General features: G+C 38.0%; 1 protein-coding gene across 4 annotated transcripts in view; it reads left to right on the top strand.

Moving 5' to 3' along the window:
- Positions 1-17,330, top strand: part of Lrguk (leucine-rich repeats and guanylate kinase domain containing) — a 117,102-nt gene that overhangs the window by 47,259 nt on the left and 52,513 nt on the right. For all 4 annotated transcript variants that reach the window (XM_005377538.2, XM_013510673.1, XM_013510671.1 and 1 more), the window contains exons 9-12: positions 1,885-1,971; positions 3,882-3,988; positions 9,119-9,238; positions 16,414-16,510. In XM_005377538.2, coding sequence (XP_005377595.1) covers positions 1,885-1,971; positions 3,882-3,988; positions 9,119-9,238; positions 16,414-16,510 — 411 coding nt within the window. The remainder of the gene's footprint in view (positions 1-1,884; positions 1,972-3,881; positions 3,989-9,118; positions 9,239-16,413; positions 16,511-17,330) is intronic.

Below are 17,330 nucleotides of genomic sequence, written 5' to 3'. Positions count from 1 at the left end.
AAATTGGCAATTAGCTCTATTATAAAATAAGTACTTACAGAGCCAATTTATATGCTGTCTATTACAGTAGTGATGGTGAACCTATGTCATGTATGTCATTTGTTTTTAAGACAAAAGATGTTATTGTGTGACTTGTATTTTCTAAATTAAAACCTCAGTATTCAGGTTTAATTGCAGTGTTGGCACTTTGTGATAAATAAGTGGGTTTTGGGTTGCAGTTTGGGTACTCCTGTCTACCAGATTCACCATCATTGCCCTAGTGGTTTCTAACTTCCTGTGATTTAAACTTCAGGGATATTTTTCAGGTTTCTCTGTTTTTCTCTATTAATAAATCCATTGGCCTGGCCTCCTTCCTTCCCTCTTTGTTTGTCTTAATTACTTTTCTCATTCCTGTGACAAAATACCCAACACCCAAAGTTAAAGGAAGAAAAGTTTATTGTAGCTCACCATTTGTAGAGGTTTCAGTTCATAATTGACTGGCTCCAAGGCAGGGTGGCATGGCAGAGAGGCATTGCAGAGGAGAAACAGTTCATGGAGGGCAGAAGGTGGCAAAACAGCAAAGTAGCAAGCAGCAATGGCAACAGCAGCCCTCTTTCTGTCCCTTAGGGCAGGTAGCACTCATACCTAGAGTGGGGCACCCTTAATCCTAGCATTGCACCATGAATCAATCCCAGTGTCATATCCCTAATCTCAGTGTAACACACCCTAGATCCTGCCACCTCTGAAAAGCCCCACCTATGACCACATGAAGCTTTGGAGGACATCTAGATACAAACTATAACACTGTTTATCCTTCATTCCATTTCTCTACCTGTATCCTCCCACAGACTACATTTTTCAGTACCTATCTCTTGTGTATATCTGGATTCCAGATAGGAATAAAAATTTAAAAATAATGGTTGGTAAGAGAATAGTGGCAGGCAATTTAAAGCATCTTTGGAAGTTAAGGAACAGGGCTTACTGGCCTCATTACATCCCAGTTTTAGATCCATGGAAAGTATTCATGCAGACACCTATGTAAACTGCACAAACCCTTGCATGTATGTTAACACATCATATATGAAGCATCCAACAACATTTATATGGGGAAGTACATAAAATATACTTTTAAAAGTTTAAATTCATACATACTAATTGTATAGATTCAGAGGGTGTGGTGTGATAATTCAGTACATGTGTACAATGTGTAATGATCAGATCAGGGTATTTAACATTTCTACCTCCTCATTTCTTTGAGTTGGGACCCTAGATAAAAAATATATATTTGTCTCATGTACGTTCTCATCTGTGAAAGGGAGCATCCACTAATATTTTGCCCTTCTAAGAGATGTAGCTTTGTAGTAGAAAAAGTTACAGTTTTAAAAAGCAGGTAACCCTAATGTAGCAGATGGTACGGAATAATAATTTGTTTTACAAATAAATATAATTGTATTATTGTAAGATTCATAGTGAATGATACAGATTAATACAAAAGAATACAAAAAATAAATAATAATAAATAGTAAAGTCTCCTCATTTGCAAGAATAAAACTCTTTGGCATTAGAAGTCAGAATTTGAGTTCCTATCCTTGGAATTTAGATAGGAGACGCTTCATGTTTCTGAGGCTTAGTTGTTTTTCTCTTTAGAAATGAGGATAATCCTGCCTACCCTGCTCAACTCATAGGGAAATTAATAAGATGTGCACATTTGAAGGGCTTTCTAAATTACAAGGCACAGTTTGCATCTGAGTTGTTAATTTAAGGGGAGGGGTAAGCATGCAAATGTAGAGACCTAGGAGGAGTGTGGGGATGGCAGTGAATGGCTGAGCTCATGAGAACATCATGCTGGTGCTCGTGCACTGGGAAAGGAAGGCGACTGAATGCTCTTCTTGATATTTTAAACAGGAGAAATCTGAGTACTGGCTCTTTGTAATATTTATGCTACTGCGATTAACAGAATTAGATAAGAAGAAAATTAAAGTGGAAGAAAAGGTATGCAGTCCTGTCATTTCATGTGTTTATGGATTGATATGCTTAAAAATTCATGCTGCCTGCTGTGGGACCAATATAATCAATCAGTGAGATGCGTGCCAATCTATAAATTAATTCTTTATTTTAGGACTGGTTCCTCATCTTAGGCTAGGGTCTCAGTTGAGCCTTCTGCAAAGCTGGGCACCTATCTGGATGTGATGATGCACATCTGTGATCTCAGCACTTTGGGAAGCTGAGACAGGAGGATCCTAAGTTTGAGTCTTACCTGGGCAATTTAGCAACTCAGTGAGACCCTGTCTCAAAATATTAAATATATAAAGGGCTAGAGATGTAGTTCAGTCCAAAGGCCCTGGGTTTGATCCCTAGTAACACACACACACACACCAGGGCATCAGCGTCAACACAAATGCAGTGGAAGACCCGCCATTGGCACAGTGGAAAGCTTAATAGTGAGGGATGAAAAGAACATTCCTTTTATCCTCTTATCAGGTCATGTTGTGGCAGACCAGCAGTTTGGATGACTGTCCTATTGAGAGGGTATATGATTCTGTGTTACTTTAAAAATTTGTTTGACAATCAAATGTATTATAATGTCATTCATTATACCATATAATGTAAAGGTACTTAAATAAGTCACCTCTCTGATATTTTAAATCCTTTAATTTTGCCCTTTAAAATAATGATGCATTTGGTCACAATTTCAGAGTAACCAGATCTTGAATGTTAGGATACACCTCTGTCCCTGTAGCAGTGGTAGCTGCTTTGTTGTCCCTTAGTGGCTGATGACAGCTAAAATCCCAACTAATGAGGGATTTCTTACACTGGATACAAATTTGAGATAGGAATCAAAATAAGTATAAATACGTAGAAAGGCACATATTCCTTCTCATGGATGCCTTTCTGTAATCTTAGTTAAAAGTAGATACAGATGCTTCCTTATTATTTTTCTCACACTCAGAGGCACTTAGGTTTCTCTTTTCCTTTAACGTTTTGCAAAGGAAATAAGAGTTAAACCATATATTAATGAAAGGTGTGGTAGTCGAGGATAATGTAGCTGGGGGGGCTACCAAAGACAAAGAAGTGTATATTGTGAAGAAAAGACCTCTACAAGCTGTGATTAAAGAAATGCATATTTAAAATTTAAAAATTATTAAAAGACACATTGTCATTAATCCTCTTCAATATGCTTCTCACTTCTAACATACCCCATCGTTCTTGCCACTTTCTGAAGCAGTTCTGCCAGTCCTTTTTTATGAGTGGCTTTGATTGTATCATCATGGCTGTCCTATGTCCTCAATCAATTTAAAACATTTGTCCTCATGATCATTTTGACATTGTAGAAGAACCAGAAGTCGGATGGTGCCAAATCTGGTGAATGAAGTGGGTGGGACACTCTGAACATTTTTATTTAAATGTTCACCATATGCTTTGATCTTACTTTATATCCTTGATTAGAGAAAGTTAAGCTAAAAGAAGTTTGGGTAGGATGCAAAATCATGGGAATAATTCTTGGTGAGACAGTAGGAGAAAAAAATTCCCCAGGACCAACCACCTAGAATCTAATAAATTCTACTCCCTCTTCTACTACAAATTGGAAAGTTTGTTATATTAAAAGTAACCGTGAACTTCAGGATTTCTTTTCCCCCTTTCCCTTTTCAAATGAGGGAATATAAAGAAGTAAGGGATCAGAGGACTCCACTCAATATTTTAAAATAATTATCATTATTTACTTTTTAAGAAAGTTAGAGCTGATGTGAAAACCAAATACAAAGTCTCATGGTTGTGTGTTAAATTATTTTGTATATCTAGTTAGTTGTTTGTCTTCACTATTTCATTAAAGAAAACCTAAGCATTGTCTGCTTTTTAGAAACAAATCATTTTTCCCTTTTACTCTTCCACTTCTGGAAAAGGTGGCAGCCGTGAATAAATATGACCCTCCCCCTGAAGTGGTTGCAGCCCAAGATCACCTGACCCACGTTGTCAACAGTGTGATGCAGCCACAGAGGATCTTTGACAGGTATTTATTATTGCTCCATGGAGTACACTCAGGAGCAAGCAGAGAAAAATCTCATCATGTTCTTTAGTCCTCTGTTTTGTGTTCTTTAGTTTCCTATAAATGCTACTTTTGCACCTTCTTTGAGGGGGGCCCAGTCTTTATATGGAAGACTGTATTATCACAGTCATGATATGTTACCGCGTACTAGAATGTGCTGCTTACTCACTCACTGGTTGGTGTTTTCCCAAGCATGGTGATGAGCTAATTGATCTTCATTCTTTCATCTGCCCCCCTTGTATATTGGCTGTAGGGAGCTGCTGAGGCTGGAAATTGGTCACATGTTTGGGGGCAAGGTAAGGCCGGTCTGAGGAAGAGCACCAGAGGCAATCAATCTGCTTCAGTCCAGAGAAATACCTTGTCTGAGACATGCCCAGCCATTAGTTGCCAGGCAACCCTGTGTCACATGACTCTAACTTTGTCAAATGTATAAATAAACACCCCTATGGTGGTTGAACAGTTCCTTTCCTCCCATCCAGAGAGAGAGGGAGATTCACCTGACCTCAGCTTTTCGTCTCTTATCTTTATTTCTCCATCCTCTTGCTGTGCCCCCCACCCCCACATCAAGAGCTGTGTGGGATGCAGCAGTTGGCTAGCTTAAGCCATATGACAGTGAAATCTTTAAAAAGTTTGTCAACTTTTCTGCCTTAGGAAATTATCACAGACAACCTCATTAACGGAAAATGGTGATCATTCATATCCATTATAAATCTTCCCTTGGGTGTGAAAGAATGCTAAATACCCCAGCCAAAGAGCATTCTGTGAATTCAGATTATTAGGGAGTCCCTAGAAGGAAGCCTAGCTAGCTTCAGGGAAACCTGAAATAGTCATTGCACTGAGCTACAATCAACCCAGCAGGGAGGAGTGGCCCAGCTTGGGTGAACACATGAATAGAGTCTCTCACCTCTAAATTTAAAGACAGATTTACCACGGTTTCTTCGTTTCTTTTTAAACAATCTGTTCAAGCAGATGGCCATTTATGCTATAAGTATAATGCAGAAATTCTATCAATACCCAAAGGCACTTTAAAAATACTTGTAAAACTCTTAGATATAAATGGCTTTTCTTCTTCATGTGGTATTTGCTCCTGTACTTCACCTGGTTGGTTTCCCACAGAGAGCAAAATGTTTTATTTTGCAATCCAAGACACGAGTTTTACATATAATTTAATAATGTAGACATTGAGAGTTTTATATGTATATGAGATCCCTCTAGGTAAAATGATTTATCATTTATTTGCATACATCTGGAAAAGCACATTTGATTTAAAAGAAATATATTTATGTCCTCATTGTATTTCTTTTTTAGGTTTTTTTTTTTTTTTGGTTTTTTTTTTAGACAGGGTCTCACTATGTAGTTCAGGCTGGCCTTGAACTCATTTATGTGGCCCAAGCTGGCCTTGAACTCACAGTGATCCTCTTACCTCAGCCTCCCAAGTGCTGGGATTACAAGCATGCACCACCACACCTGGCTTTTAGTTAATAATATTGGTACTTGTGTCATGCTTTAGGGTGCATTTGTATAAAAACATGTATCAAAAATTTGCAGCAGTGTTTTGATAAATGTGTATTTCTTGATTATTTCTGGCTGTCAAACAAATAAGAGCAAAGGCCAAGCAGGCCTGGGTGTTCCAGAGTGGAGCAGCACTCACAGTTCTAGATCAGTAGCTGGCCTGCAGGCCTGATATTCCACTTCCCATTCTGGGCCAGCACACAGCCCTTTAGCAACACCAGAAGTCAGGTTCCATTTGTTTTGACTCTTGACCTTGTGAAATGTATGTTTGGTTATTGGAGAATCCCTGGCCCCACTTTTGGCATGACTGGGGCTAGGACACCATCATAGAATGACACAGACAAACTTTGACTGGCCTGGTACCCATTCATAGTTTCCTTGCTCTTTGGTGTGACAAGCTTTCTCAAACTCATCTTGTATGTGTTCTGTCCCAAATCTAGAATTAGCTATTTCTCCAGGAAGCATGGCTTTTTGTGAGAAATGATAATTCTTAGTTTCATTCTAAGTGCTAACGATACTCGTTGCTGCTGAGTTGGTGATTATTTCTAGGCATTTAGTGAAAAGAACTAACATTCTTTTTTGTTTATCTACCCACCCACTAGATAGAAGTGTATCTATATAGCTGTATTTATCTATATAGCTGTATTTATCTATATATCTGTATTTATATATCTGTATCTATATGATCTGTGTTATCTACATCTATCTCATTTAGTTACTTCTCTATGTCTGGATAGATCTACCTAGAACTCCTGAATTCATAATGGTACTTAGAATTAAATTTCAGGACAACAGTTGAGCTTTTATCTGGCCTTCTGTCATATTGCTATTTTCTTTTCTCCCACACAAAGAATCCTGATTCTCAAGCACACAGAGCAAGATAGAATTGCAAAATCCAAGAATTACTTGTTTTCTAAAGCTCATGTTATATCACAGTGGTATCAAAATACCAATACTATTACTCTACACGTTCAACCCCTTCCCCTGCTCCCAGCCCCGGTATCCTCTTATTTACCCTTATAACACTGTCAGTGTTTATGAATTTGCCTATTCCATATATTGTACCAACCATCCCTTTTTAAAAGTAATGTACTCTACTTTTATTGTCAAAACATATAGCTGTCACATACTATACTTTGTTCTTCTTTGTTCTTAGTTCTGATTAGTCTAGGACAATTACATATTTATCATTCATGAGTACTTTTACTGGTGTCTGTTGGGTCATTTTAGTTGTGCAAAGCTTGTTTTCTAAAGGATTCTTTAGGAAGGGCTATAAGCTCATTCTTACACATTGATAGTTTGTGTTCTTCATACTTGGAAGTCATTTCTGCTAAATATAGAATTCAGAGCTCACACTTGCTTCCCTTGAATATATTAAAGATGTTGCTTTATTTTCTTTTGACATAAAACAGTGTTATCAAAATCTGATAATTTGTTTTCCCGTGCTGTGTCTTTGTAGTTTATTATTTTTTTCTTTGAAGTCCAATAATTTTACTAGATGGTATCTTAGTATTAGTTGTTCTGAGATATTTTAGGTGTAATATATGCCCCTTTTTGTGTAGTGGGTTTTTTTTTAATTTTAGGAATTTTTTCTTGAATTAGTCTTTAAAATTCTCCTGTTCCTCTGCTTTGATTTTCTTTAGGCAAATTTCCTTTGCCTATTTTCAGTATTTGTCAATTTCTCTCAAATGTTTTTTTCTCCTTAGGCAATTTTCTTAAACAGAATTTATTTTGAGATAATTACAGATTCACAGGCAATTGTAAGAAATAATACTGAGAAATTGTGCATAGGTTCCACCAAGTTTTCCCCAACGATGATCTTATATAACTTTAGTTACACATCAAAATTAACAAATTGACCAAGAAATCTACCAATCTTATCAGATTTCACTAGTTTTTCGTGTACTTGTGTGTGCCTTTAGTTCTCTTTAATTCTATAATTAATTCAAATTTAATACATAGGTAGATTCATCTGAGCACCACATTCATGATACAGAGCAATTTCCTCTTAAGGATCCCTGGTGAGGCCCTTTAGTAGCCACAGTACCTCTTTCCCTTTCATCTTTTCTTACCCTTGGCAACCATGAATCTGTCCCCATCTCTATAATGTGGTTATTTCAAGAATGCGATATAAATGGAATCATACATATAACTTTTGGCAGTTGGGTTGTATACCCTCACTTAACATAATTCTCCAGAAATTCACCCAAGTTGTTGCATGCATTGACAGTTCATTCTTTTTCTTATTGCTGAGTAGCATTCCACACGGTGAATGTATCACAGCTAACTTAACCATTTACCTGGTAAGGCTGTCTGGGTAGATTCCGGTTTGGGGCCACTGCTAATGAGCTTGCTATGGACATTCACAAACAGATTTTGCACATGCACAGTTTGAGCCTGTCTGCACCTCGCAAGTATCCAGTGGCTGTTGGGGTTCCCCGACCTCAGATCTGCCAGGTGCTGCCCTGTTGTATCTTTGGTACAGACTCCAGGACCAGGCAGGCGTTTTGGGGTTTTGTGTTCCTGGTGATACCTTTTCTTTCATCTGGTTTTGTTATACGTAGGTTTTCCAAGGGCTCTTGCTCTTAAGTTTTTGTTTTTATGTGGATGTTGAGAGATACTGGATAATGTGCTATTTCATACTTTTCACAGAACCTTCACTGAATCCACACCTCAGCCATGTATTTAAAAATATCTTGTTTTAACTGGCTTGGTGGTGCATGCCTGTAATCCTAACACTCTGGAAGGCTGAGGCAGGAAGATTGTAAGTTTATCCCAGCCTGGGAAACTTAGTGACTTAGTGAGAACCTGTCTCAAAATAAAGGAAAGAAATAGGGGTGTGTATGTAGCTCAGTGTGAAGGCCTAGATTCAATCTCCATCACTACAAAAAAATTTATTTAGTAATTCTACAGTTTGTTTTGTGAGTGGAGCCCAGACACAATAGCTTAACATGCAGGGGATTTTGTGAACTTCATTTTTTTAGTTCGGTCTTCAGGCGTGGAAGCTAAGCCTAGAATTGCATATAACTCTTCCTTTACTTTGAGCAAGTTAATTAACCTTTCTGTACTTCAGTTTCTTCATGTGCTAAGTAGAGATAATGACAGACATATCTTTACTAGTTTCTTATAATTAAATAAGGAACTACACGCAAAACTCCTAGAATAGTGCCTGGCGCATAGTAATTACTTGGGTAAATTTTAGTTGCTACTATTGTTTGTTTTGCACACCTACATTCTAATGTCATGGGTATGAATATTAAACATGAACATTCAGAGAGCAGTCATGTCTTTTACTGGTAAGTTCTGAGACTACTTCAGCAATCAAGAACTAATCTGACCACGTTTTCCTTTAAAAATGTACATAAATTTGCATTTTCCCTTGCTACCTGTGCTTTGAATATTTTTTTTTGATAAATACAATCAACTTGTTCCTGGAAAGTTAGGCCTATCCTTCTCCAGCGCCTGGGTGCAGCAAGTGCTCATTAACTATGCTTGTGACATACAGACTTGGTCAAAGGGCTGTAGTTAACACTCTGCATCTCTGACAGGCGCGGACAGTAATTGACTGGTCCTGTGTTGCAGCACCCTTCCCAGTTTGGATGCCCCTTACCCCATGCTGATACTAGCTGGGCCTCAAGCCTGTGGGAAACGAGAACTTGCACACCGCCTTTGCAGACAGTTTAACACTTACTTCAGATATGGGTAAGTTTGTGTATTGGCGTGCAAGCCTCAGAAATTCTTCCAAGTTGTTGTTTCCTGATAAAATCTCAGATATTCCTAATTTTGGCTCACAAATATACAAAGCGACTTGTTTAGGATGCTCCTGCCGTAGAGCTAGAAGTGGTAAGTTAATTGAATGCTCAATAGATATGAACTCTGGGTAAGGACAGAGCATCTGAGAGTGTTAGTCCTTGAAGGTTATTTATTGATAAAATCAGATCAATGTGATTATCTAGTCTTAGAAATACTAGGAATCCTGATTCTCCTGTCATTCTAATTGATGTGGTAGAGATGCTTGTTAAAGTGTACTCCTCATTACAGAAGAACTTAGCAAGTAGCAAGAATTAAAATAGTTTACCTTTTGTGAACCAGACAGTAAACACAACAGTGACCACTATATCAGACAATCAAATAAATGGGTACATCTATGCCATGGCTCATCTTTTAATAAGAGGTTTAAGCTTCTTTTCTATTTATTATATTTAGTGTGTATGTGTATTTTTTTTACTTTAAGTCTCTTTATGTTTAGCATAATTCAATGCCAGCCCAAATCCCTCTACAGGGTTTGAAAATACTCAGCTCTTTAATTGAGCAGAATAGTGTTTGAAGGCAGGAGGCCTCTGCTGTTGTCTTACGGCGTGACAGCATGTGTCACAGTGCACCGGTGGGTGGCACTGTGCTCCAGGGGTACTCCAGAGCCTCTTTCCTGCTCTGCCTGGCAGATATTCTGGCAATGCTTGAGCTGCTGTGTCACCAGAACGACCTTGCTCTTCTAAGGTACATTTCAGAAGGAAAGACAGAATAGGGGCAGCAAAAGTGTTTCCTGTCTTTTTCCTCAGAGAAGCAGTCAATACACTCAAGTTTTCTCGAGCAAATATTGTGTTGAGTGATTCCCTAATGGCCCTGTTAAAATAGAAAATAGTATCAGGAACACTAGTACCATCCAAGGAAACTGTCCTGCTGGATTTACAGATTTTTTAGAGGTATTTGGAAGTCAGATTTAGAATTGTCACTGCATTCTCTTAAGTGGGTTTCCTCTTTTATTTTTTATGTGTGAAAAAAGAATTACTTTTAGATTAGTGGTATATGTTGATGAGCTGAGGCTGTGACTACAAAGATATATAGGACAGCAAGAAAAATCAGTGCAAACTTTTCTAATACTGTCGCAAAAAGCCCTTCCCTTAAACCACACATGTTCAAACAACAGAGTTCTTAGTGGCTGTTACCCACTTTACATTTTATTTTTCATTCATTTAGATATTTAAAATTGCAGCCCACATTTGGACAACTCTTAAGATGTACATACTATAGCATAATTTGATTAATGTATTTTAAATACCTGCAAGAACAAAAATAAAAGTTAATACTAGAAATTAAAAAGTCTACAGTGCATTATGCTTATATGGAGAGACCTAACCTGTTTTCAAAGATAAGCTGAATACAATGAATAGAAGGTCAAACTAGGGCAAAAGGGTATGTGCTGACTATTGTGCTAATGTGTAAATCTGCAACATGTTAACCACCAAAGTGACTTAGGAAGCTATGGTTTTCTCTGTTTGTTTTTCATATCTCTGATACCAGTTATGTTGCTAATAGTTGGTAGTCCAGTCCTTTTTATTTGCTTGTGCTGTGCTACTGCAGGGGCATGATTGGTCTGATGTGTTCTTGGAGGTGTTTGTTGAATCACCATCAAGATTCTGGTCTAATTGGCCTCTACATTCTTATCTGCGCTTCCCTTACTCATTTTCATTAAATCCTGCGTTTTCCTTATTAGAAAGTTCATCTATCATGCTTTGACTGATTTATTTCATATCTTTTTTCCCTGCTCATCTGTAGCCCCAGTGAGGGTGGAAGCAGCGTCAACCTTGTTTACCATTTGAGTTTTCAGTGCCAGCAGCTGGCCAGGCACTAAATATATGTGTGGTGAATATCTGTGAAATGACTGAGTGAGTGAATGGCTGAATTAATGGTACCATGTGCAATACTTAGTGAACATAGCTGTGATAAGAGGTATAGATAATGTTCCTGATATATATGTATATATATGGGGAACTGGATGGATTCCTTCATTCAATAAATATTTATTGAGTTCTACCCATGTGCTTATCTGTGAGGATAGAGTAGAAACAAGGCTAGTGAGGTCCTTGCTTTCATGAAATGTGTAATCTGGTGGGGAACTCAAACCTTAGATAATTAGTGCTGTGTAGTTTGTGTGGTAGCCTGAGATAGCAAAACAAAATCTTACAATGAACCCCACGTCCTGTACTGTCAGTGCTGCTTCAGGGATTTTTCTCCTTTGGCTGGAATTAGTGGTGAATGGAAAAATACTCCTGACTGCTCCCTGCTGATTGCATCTTCACTCATCCACCGTCCTCACAGGCTCTGGAGTGCCGGCCCCGCACTCATTGCAACCCTTACGGAGGCAGAGACCAGGGCTTGTTTTGGGGTACACATCATTCTGAGATTTCTGTCAAGGCCTGGGGCAAAGACCATGTCCCTGGGTTAAAAAAAAAAGATGTTAGATAGCTAGTAATTTCATCCATTGAGAAAGTGAGAGAGTTCTCCCATTATATGCAGCAACTTTCTAATTAAAAGTGAAGATAAAACCAAAGCACATCTTCAGTGGCAAGGTAATGCTTTTGTTTAGACTTTCTTTTTAAATTCTTTATCCAACATAAGTTTTATTGATTTTTAATTAAATGAAAGCAGGCATGGATATGGTCTCATTGTGAAATATAAAACCATTTATAAAGGCATTTTCCCTGCCAGTTGCTTGAATATTTTCCTCCTCTTTATTTTCTCCTGGTGTTTTACTTCCTTTTTAAATTACACTGACTGAGGATCCAGACATTCAGTAAAATTTCCACACTCTAAGTTACATATCCAGATAGATAAATAAAAACATAATTCAGTCGTATAACAAATAGTGGTGTGGCTGAGAAATTCTGCTCTAGTTGTAGGTTGTGATTTTACTATTTGTTCTTGTTTTTAGAAATAGTTTGGATGTTCTTTTTTTTTACCTCTATTAGTTATGAGTGGCCTGGAGATGCACATTTATTGCCTTCAGCGCTTGTCTATTTATGTCTAACTTTATATTACCACACAAATCAGTGGCTTCTTGGAAAAGTACTGTATAATAACAGTACCATGAAACAATACCAGCATGCCTGTTAGTCTTCTAGATTTATGACCGTGTTACTGATCTGAATAGTCCTGAAAGAAAACCTTTATTCTTCCTCAAATCTATTTTATAGCAATCTCTATTTTTATTACTTTCTCATGATGTTGACTACTACATTTTACTTTTAGCATTATCATAAAGTAACTGCATTATAATAAAGTGGTTACATGAGGTCATATGAGGTGTAGGAACCTAAATACAGTCTTCTCCAATTTGTCTATACAAATATAATGAACTTGAAGAATAAGCTCACTTACTCATTCAGCCAATATTTATTGAGCACTGTCTATGTGCCATGTGCTGGTGATAAAACTAAAATGGACAGACATGGGTTCTGTCCTCCTGGAAGCTTCCAATCAATCTGGTATGGGGTTTAGAGAGGAATGCTGTCTAACAAGATAGTGTACAATTATGAGGAAAGTCAAGAGTGATCAAAGTGGAAGAGAAACAGGATGTGGAGCTTGAGTAGGGTCACATTCCTCACAGAAAGCAGCAGGCAGGTTTCATTAGCTAAGCACATTCATGGTAGCATGACTGCACTTGAAGTATGATGGGAAATGCAGAAGAAAAGTTTGGAAAGATAGTCAGGGGTCCAGTCACAAAGGGCTTTTAAGGAGAATGGGACTAGGAGGTATGATAGACATTGTGGAACGAAAGGAAAATACTCAAAAGTAAAGGGCATCTGGGGTGTGGGAAAAGAGAAGTGGGAAATTATGTAAGTATGTATATACAGGCTAGCTAACATAGTTGTACTACTGTCTTCTATTGCTGTACAGAAAGGAACAGTTAATGATTACTTGTTTGATCAATCCTGCTTGTCTCTATTTGTTTTCCTGAGAAACCCCTTTGAAGATATCAATAAGTAATACAACAACCATGGTTAATTTCCTACCATTTTGTCTGTAACTCTGTTTTGTTTGTATTGTTCTTATGCTATTTTGTAAATGGATATCTGTCTGTTAATACGTTTTCCTTCTTTTATTTTTTAAAATTAAAAAAAAAAAGGAAAATGGGATATTCTCACTCACATTTTAGAGAGTATTCCGTCAGCAGTTAGGACAGGGCTTGCAGAAGGAAGGCTAGAGATAAGACGATAAGCTAGAATATAGTGACAGGAGGTGAATGCCAGAGTTGGGAGGTAAGGTGTAGTTAATGGCACATGAGCAGAGTAGGAGCTTCATGAAATCTGATATGCAGACATAGTATGTGCGGGAAATCCCTGTGTTCATGGCCCTTAAATTGTGTCCGGCAATTTGTTAATGTATACTTGCACTGAGTGTTAAAACCAATTTAATTTACCTATCAGATGTTCTAGAAATACCTGGGCTTCTGTGGGTACCTTTGACAAAGCTCACTCACAATATGGTGTGTTGTAATGTGCTTGGGTTCATATGTGCGCACCACCAAGCCTCTGTCTAAATATTGGTAGTATCAAGAAATGCAGTGTTTCCTGAGGCAATCTGGTCCCAAATTGAGATTCTAAATATGCATGCTTCTGAATCACACTGAAAAAAGAAATCTACTTCCTCTTCCACTTGCCAGCTGTTCAGATGTCTTTTCTTCCTATTACATTTCCCTGGATATTTGAGCATTGCATTTTGGGGGCCTGTTTATCCAGATTCCTTTTACTCCTGGTCATGTCCTTTCCAGGGGCTTTTTTCTTATAACATTAATGACAGTCCACAATTAATTGGCCTTTAGAAGGTCTCAACTTACTCTTAGACTTTTATTTAGGACCAGAGTTGCAGTCTAGGTTAGTCTCCAAATCAGTCCTTTGGTCTATTAAGTAAAACCAACAGGAAGCCTGGCTTCTGTTACAAAGTCAATTGATATTGACTTTGATTTACCTAGTAAATTAATTAATAAAGAACAAGCTCATGGATATATTCAGGCAAAGGAGGGGAAGAATATTGAAAGTATGGTTCAAATAAATTTGTCTGAATTTAGCATCAGTTTTTTCAAGTAAGTTTGGTGAAACATTGCTTTTACTGTGAACTATTTCTTTGAAGATATTCACAATTGGGCAGTGTACTACACAATAAACATTTCTATATCTGAAAATTGGATGACAGATTCAAAAGAACCACAGGGCATCTTAGGTCCTTCTTAGTAGAAAGTTCTACACAGTTGCAGATTCTGTCATCAACCGTCTCCACATTAGTGGAGCCATATTTTGTTTATCTGCCTAGATGCTTCAGATTGCTTCTTTGTTTTGTGTTCCTTTTAAAAATTCTGAAAAAGTGCCTGCTGCTCGATTCCTTCGTAGGAAATGTAAATTCAGTGTAGCATGTAAAGATTGTGTTAAGGGTTCACAGCACAGGATACCAGGCCACAGACTTATCTTCCCTAACTGTCACAGACACCAGTAGACGGAGGGTCTCAGGTCTTTGCCAAGGCAGGGGAAGGAAAGCCTGTGCAATCAAACCACAAAGCAAGGGTCACAGTGTTTCGACAGTCTTCTCAAAGGATGTATACTGTCTCCAGAGTATACAGTTTAAATGTAATGTGAGGGCTTGAAAGTGTCCTAGTGCCATTAATTCTTGATTGTAACAGAAGGAGAACAGTCATGTGAGATATAAATATTTGCCTTTGATTTTATGATTGGTAGGTTTTGAGACTGCAACTTTACCGTCTTAATTAGCATGCTATTAAAAAGAATTTATGTTGGAGTCATTCTGGGATTGTTACTTAGGAACATACGTAATTGTTGTGCCTCAGTTTCATCATCTGTAAGATAGAAATAAAAAATAATATCTGCCTCATAATTTTTTTTTAGTATATGTGCTGCCGAAGCGAGCACTGCCTCATAATTTTTGTGAAAAATAAGTGACATGTCAAGTGTTTAGCTGTTCTCATCCCTTATTTTAAAATCACAGTGTAATGTAAAAATCAGTTTGCAGTACCAGAACTTAACAATGGGAAGGCAGAATATTATGAAATCAGGAGTCCTGGATAGCAGGGACCCTGTGTTCTAGTTCTGGGACTAGGCCCAGGCTTCAGTGTGACTTTTGGCAAGTCACTTTCATAGTTTTCATTACAATGGGGTTCTGAGCTGCTGTGAGCCACTTCCTGTCTTTCATTTTTATCCACTTTATAGTTATTTAGTGAATATCTGCTATATGTCAGGCATTAGGAATATAAGATGAACAAGACATGGGGGGTGGTAGGCCAGGATGTCTGTCGAAGACATCATGATCTCATGATTTACATGTTCTGGAGAGTATAGAAAAGATCTATATGAAAGAAGACAGTTCTGGTAATAGAGAGTAGTCAGGGGTCTTATAGGGTAGGGATGTTATTTTAGACAGTGGATAAAAAAGACCTTTCTGGTTGAGTTGAGAATTCCATTCAGCATTTGACTTGTAGATTCCCATAGAAAGGTCAAGTGTAATACTAACATGCCCTGCAGCACAGGGTGAATGACAGGTCTCTGCCTCAAGTTTTGGAGGAGATGGAGCTCTGAATGATCATTAGACTGCAGCTGGCACAGACGGAGACCAGGGTTGTATGCAGAGGTGAACAATGCAGCCATAGGAGCCCAGCAAAAATGTTGGGAGAGGTGACAAATTGAGTCCTGCAAAACAAGTGGGCCAGCAAGGTGGAGAGGGAGGAGGAGGCCTGCAGAAAATACTCACAGAGCGGAGAGAACATGAAAGCAGTTGGGTGAGTGATGAATATTGTTGTACTTTTTCAACAATTATGAGGTAATGGCAGAGGGGGTGATTCAGATGCAATAAATAGCACTGAGTAAAAATTTGATACTGTTCATCCAAAATCTGTGTAATCCTTACAGTCTGTAGTGATTGAATGAATGTGGTCTAGCACTTCCCACCTACAGTGTCTTCACATTTAGATTATTTGATAATTTATGCTGTATGGACCAATTTCAGGTTTCTAAACATTTCGTTTACTGAAACCCCCATTTTGAATTTCAAGGTAACAGAAATAGACGACGTTATCTATTGTGTGATTTCAGGGCCTGTCATACTACAAGGCCACCATACTTTGGAGAAGGGGATCGAGTTGATTATCACTTTATCTCTCAAGAAGTTTTTGATGAAATGCTCAACATGGTAAGGAAGTTTTTCCTTTATTTTTATTGTACAAGTAATATGTGTTCTAGTTCAGAAATGTTAGGAAATAGTGATTTTTTTTAAAAAGGGAAAAGTTAAATTTTGTACTTGTAAATCTCTTTTGAGTTGAAATACTTTTGTTTTTGTTTTTTATTTTTACTGAAACCCTGGTAATCTAGTCATTGGTAGTAATGCTCAGCACCTTTGTCTCTGAATTCACTTTTAAAAGGCCAATTTATTTATTTTTTCTTGGCCTTCATTCAGAAAGGTAGTCCCCAGGATCCTAGGATGTTTGATCAATTGAAAGTATGTGCAAATGTCAGTACATACCCACTCATGACCTCAGTTAAACTGAGTGTCTCATATCTTCATCACTACTAATGAATCTGTAAATTTCCTGCTTTTTCTTCACCCTCAGCCTCATTTTTGTTTATGTTATCTTTCTTCCTATTGCCAAGTGAATCCCACACTACCGCTTTTTCTGCTAAAGACTTCTTGAAGGGCCAGATAGGGGGCTGATCTGTTTCTGCCTTTGAAAGGTCACCATCCAGCCAGTGACACTGACAACTCTATCCTCCCTCTCCTCTGTCCCCTTCTCTTTCCTCCCTCTAGTCTTTGTCTTCACCCTGGCTTGTACCCTCAGGGTGCATCATCAGGGATCATTTAAGCATCATGGAGCATTTAAGCTCTGCAGCTTCCCGTAGTTCAGTCTGAAGGACCAAATCTGCACCTTGTGTACTTCCAAGACTTTTGCACTCACACAGACACAGCGGTGAGAATGCTCTACACTCCCGGAGCAGTTTCTCCTCTACTGTTGTCA

Source organism: Chinchilla lanigera, unplaced genomic scaffold (genome assembly GCF_000276665.1).
Source record: "Chinchilla lanigera isolate Chin_1 unplaced genomic scaffold, ChiLan1.0 scaffold00009, whole genome shotgun sequence".
NCBI lineage: Eukaryota > Metazoa > Chordata > Mammalia > Rodentia > Chinchillidae > Chinchilla > Chinchilla lanigera.
The sequence above is the reverse complement of the archived record's forward strand: the minus strand, read 5'-3'. Positions and strand labels throughout refer to the sequence as shown.